This window comes from Thunnus maccoyii, chromosome 9, assembly GCF_910596095.1.
Source record: "Thunnus maccoyii chromosome 9, fThuMac1.1, whole genome shotgun sequence".
Taxonomy (NCBI): Eukaryota; Metazoa; Chordata; class Actinopteri; order Scombriformes; family Scombridae; genus Thunnus; species Thunnus maccoyii.
The window spans coordinates 988039-993038 of NC_056541.1; the positions used below are offsets into that span (position 1 = coordinate 988039).

The 5000-nt window shown below is 36.8% G+C and overlaps 1 protein-coding gene across 3 annotated transcripts in view; it reads right to left on the minus strand.

The window, feature by feature from the left end:
* The window catches only part of cntrl (centriolin), an 84513-nt gene that overhangs the window by 237 nt on the left and 79276 nt on the right, over window positions 1-5000 (minus strand). For all 3 annotated transcript variants that reach the window (XM_042420223.1, XM_042420224.1, XM_042420225.1), the window contains 7 exons: window positions 4417-4490; window positions 4275-4331; window positions 3538-3634; window positions 2108-2259; window positions 1853-1939; window positions 1191-1253; window positions 1-192 (listed from right to left, as the gene is read on the minus strand). The exon at window positions 1-192 is cut by the window's left edge and continues 237 nt beyond it. In XM_042420223.1, coding sequence (XP_042276157.1) covers window positions 49-192; window positions 1191-1253; window positions 1853-1939; window positions 2108-2259; window positions 3538-3634; window positions 4275-4331; window positions 4417-4490 — 674 coding nt within the window. In that variant the 3' untranslated portion in view covers window positions 1-48. The remainder of the gene's footprint in view (window positions 193-1190; window positions 1254-1852; window positions 1940-2107; window positions 2260-3537; window positions 3635-4274; window positions 4332-4416; window positions 4491-5000) is intronic.

Consider the following 5000-nt stretch of genomic DNA (forward strand, 5'->3'; position numbering starts at 1 on the left):
AGACAGACGGGTTACTGAATGTTTGGTGTGTGTGTGTGTGTGTGTGTGTTAGGGAGTGTGTGTTTCAGTGTGTGTGAGCAGTGAGTCCAGCTGGTCCAGTCTGTGTTTCAGTCCCAGTAAACTCTCCTCCGTCTCCAGTCGTCTCACCTCCAGATTCTCCTGCTGGTTCCACAAACTGCAGCGAAGACGAGCCTCAAATACAAAACAACACAACAGTCAGTCAGGTTTAATTCACTCACTGTGAAGGAACAGTCGGACACTTTAGATCAGTCCAAGATATCTTCAGCTTAAAACAATACAGCTTCCAACAACTTCAAATCTGTCTGATTAACATGTTTAATCTTGTTTGTGGAGCAGGTGCACAGATAGAGATGTAAAAAGGAGACAATGTGGTTGAGGAGTTTCCCCCTGTTTCCAGTCTTTGTGTTAAGCTAGGCTAACAGTTTCCCTCTGCTTCCACTCTTTGTGCTAAGCTAGGCTAACCGTTTCCCTCTGCTTCCAGTCTTTGTGCTAAGCTAGGCTAACAGTTTCCCTCTGCTTCCAGTCTTTGTGCTAAGCTAGGCTAACCGTTTCCTTCGGTTTCCAGCCTTTGTGTTAAGCTAGGCTAACAGTTTCCCCCTGCTTCCAGCCTTTCTGCTGAGCTAGGCTAACAGTTTCCCCCTGTTTCCAGTCTTTGTGCTAAGCTAGGCTAACAGTTTCCCCCTGTTTCCAGTCTTTGTGCTAAGCTAGGCTAACATGTCCTGGACCGATCTGCACTGGACACACAGCAGAGGGTTCACCTGAAGGTCAGACTGTTCCTCAACATTTAATTCTAATTATACGTTTGAACATTATAAACAAAAAGTGGAAACGCTTGACTTTGTTCTCCTATTTATCAATTAGCATATTTGACTATATTTTCATTCATTATGTGTTTCTACAGCAGCAAACACTTCTGTGTGTCCACAGCTGTTACTAATAACTAATACATACATTAATAAACACTTATATCTGCTGACAGCTGCATTATAGTGAGTTATAAACCATTTATTAATGGATTACTAATGATAAATAGTGGTACTATTTATACTTACTTAACCATTAATAAAGTCAGACTGGATCATCTGGATCTCATCAGGTCTTTACTGTTTGTGATTTTATTTGGACTCTTTGGCTCAAATCCAGTTTTATTAAAATAAAATCATTTCTACCTTTAGTCGGTCTTCTTGTTGTCTCAGTTTTTCTCTTTGCAACTCAACCTTCCACCTCTCCTCCTGCAAACACACACACACACACACACACACACACAAACTTTATATTTATCTTTGAACTGTTGACACAAAGCTGAACACTGACGTCTAAAATATAATTATATGCTGCAGCGTTCAGATTTCCCTTTATTGAAACTAAGAAGTCCAAACCAGGAAAAACTGACAACAACTAAACTAAATGAAATAAACACATATATGAATGCATTAAAACATAATTCAGTGTAAATATAAATGACTAAATGTGTGAATGCATAAATATACATTTGGAATTAATCAGGACATAAATAAGTCTATAAGTATTTCTACATTTATTTTTCTGTATTTCAGGGTCTGAATATTGATTTGAGTCTGTTCTTTTATTAATAACTGAAGTTTCACCATCTAATTATCCATTAACCATCTGTTTAGTTATTTTTTGAGCATTTATGTATCACTGAAATCACTCCACATGTTCTGCCTTTAACACACAAACTGTAATCTGATGACTGTGATATAACAGCAGTTAGTGTCTCCTGCTGCGTTCTGGTGACGTTTAAATAAAGTTTCTGTTTCATCGGTTTGACGTCTGTCATGTTTCTGTGTCTGATGCTCTCAGGACTCACCTCAGTGTTGAAAGCTGATCTCAGACCAGCTGTAGACAGATAGAAAGACTCGTCCTCCTCCTTTAACACCTCCCTGCTGTCCTCCTCCTACACACACACACACACACACACACACACACACACGTTAACGAGTGTGTTAATGAAGTATGAGCAGGTTCACATGCACGCCAGCATCCTGGTGTCCAATTATCTGCAGCTCATTTTAGCTGGAAAAACAGAAATCAAATTAATATTTTTATTATTACTGTGCTTCACCTTCTCTTTCTTCTGGAGCTCCTCCTGTTTTTTCTGTAGCCCCTCCTCTGTCTGAATTAGCTCCTCCCCTTTCCGCTGTAGCCCCGCCCTCATGTGGATAAGCCCCTCCTCCTCACAAAGCAGCTGTTTCTCTCTCTGCCACAGCTGCTCACCTGATAAGGCAGAACCAATCAAACACAAGCGTTTTAGCTCAAACAGGTACAGCACAAAGAATATATGAATGGATGAATATATATCTGAAGACAAAATGAATGGATGAATATATATCTGGAGACAAAATGAATGGATGAATATATATCTGGGGACAAAATGAATGGATGAATATATATCTGGAGACAAAATGAATGGATGAATATATATCTGGGGACAAAATGAATGGATGAATATATATCTGGAGACAAAATGAATGGATGAATATATATCTGGAGACAAAATGAATGGATGAATATATATCTGGGAACAGCATGAATGGATGAATATATATCTGGAGACAAAATGAATGGATGAATATATATCTGGGAACAGCATGAATGGATGAATATATATCTGGAGACAAAATGAATGGATGAATATATATCTGGGACAAAATGAATGGATGAATATATATCTGGGACAAAATGAATGGATGAATATATATTTGGGGACAAAATGAATGGATGAATATATATCTGGGACAAAATGAATGGATGAATATATATCTGGGACAAAATGAATGGATGAATATATATTTGGGGACAAAATGAATGGATGAATATATATCTGGGACAAAATGAATGGATGAATATATATCTGGGAACAAAATGAATGGATGAATATATATCTGGAGACAAAATGAATGGGTGAATATATATCTGAGGACAAAATGAATGGATGAATATATATCTGGAGACAAAATGAATGGGTGAATATATATCTGAGGACAAAATGAATGGATGAATATATATCTGGAGACAAAATGAATGGATGAATATATATCTGGGGACAAAATGAATGGATGAATATATATCTGGAGACAAAATGAATGGGTGAATATATATCTGGGAACAAAATGAATGGATGAATATATATCTGGGACAAAATGAATGGATGAATATATATCTGGAGACAAAATGAATGGATGAATATATATCTGGGAACAAAATGAATGGATGAATATATATCTGGGAACAGCATGAATGGATGAATATATATCTGGAGACAAAATGAATGGATGAATATATATCTGGGACAAAATGAATGGATGAATATATATCTGGAGACAAAATGAATGGATGAATATATATCTGGGAACAGCATGAATGGATGAATATATATCTGGAGACAAAATGAATGGATTAATATATATCTGGGGACAAAATGAATGGATGAATATATGTCTGGGGACAGCATGAATGGATGAATATATGTCTGGGGACAAAGTGCTGACTGACTGAGCTGGTTGAGCTGCAGCTGCTGGTGGTTCAGACGGCGCCCCCTGTCCTCCAGCTGACACGCTGCAGCTTTAACATCGTCCAACCCAGCAGACACCTGAGAGACAGAGAACCAGTAAACACTGGACCACTGGACCTGTGCTAACAGGTTTAACAGGCTGGTTCATTTTGCTTCTGGTAATGCAATACTATACTACTACTACTGATAATAATAATAATAATAATAATAATAATAATAATAATAATAATAATAAATGCAACACAAAGTGCTTTAACATTAAGCAGCAAATCGCAGCATTTATGATAAAACAATAAAAACAAGGACACATAAAAATAGGATCAAATTAAATTAAAATGAATATCACATTGACTTTGAAGATTATTATTATTATTACTTATTTTAAAATATTAACTGTTATTAATCAAGTAGGGCTGCAATTATTTTCATGATTAATCTGTTGATCATTTTTCTGGATTAATCGATCAGCTGTTTGATCTATAAAATGTGGATCAATGTTTCCCAAAGACGACGTCATCAAATGTCTTGTTTTGTTTTTTCAGTTTACTAAAGAAACCAGAAAATATTCACGTTTAAGAAGCTACATTTAAGAAGAATATGACTCAAAACAATGAATTTATAATCAATTATTAGCAATTAATTAAATAGTTGACAACTAAACAATTGATGTAAGAATCACTGCAGCTCTGTAATTAAGTAGAGTTATTATGAACCGGACCTGTTTGTGTTGGATGTGTTCTGCTCTCTGCTGCTGCTGACTGGACTCTTTCAGCTCCTGCAGGCGACAAACAAACACTCATCAGAAAAACGCGTCACACAGCTCAGACGCAGCTCTGTCGCCTGTGTCCAAGTGTTTTCACCTGTTCAACAGTCTGCAGCTGCTTCTTCTTCTGCTCCAGCTGTTCACTGAGCAGCGACAGCAGCTCGGAGTTCTCTGCAACACACACGACATCCTCTTCATCATTCAGCTTCATCATCAGCAGACACTGAACTCATCACACAGCATCTGTGTTATAGTCTAACGAGTCTTTATTATACTTCAGCATATGAAATTATATAATGAAAGTTCAATATTAAAATTAAAACAATTTAACATTAATTCCAATTAAGAATTAAATGTAATTAAATTAAAAATCAAATATAATTAGAAACTGATACATATACTTTGTTATATTATAGTCTGTGTTATATTTCTATGTTATGGAGCCTTTTTTGTTACATTCTATACATTTGATCTGGTTAGTTTTGGTTTCACGTTGTAATTACGCGAGTGCACTAAAGATCTTTACACGATGCACCTACGTCCTGTCGTCACCACCTACGTGGGCTGCGTCTCCTAATACTTGACATTGATTGGTTAGTAGACCAATCAATGTCTGACGCGTCGACTGTAAAGAATAACTGACGTAGCCACCGTGACGTAGCCGCCGTGACGTAGCCGCCG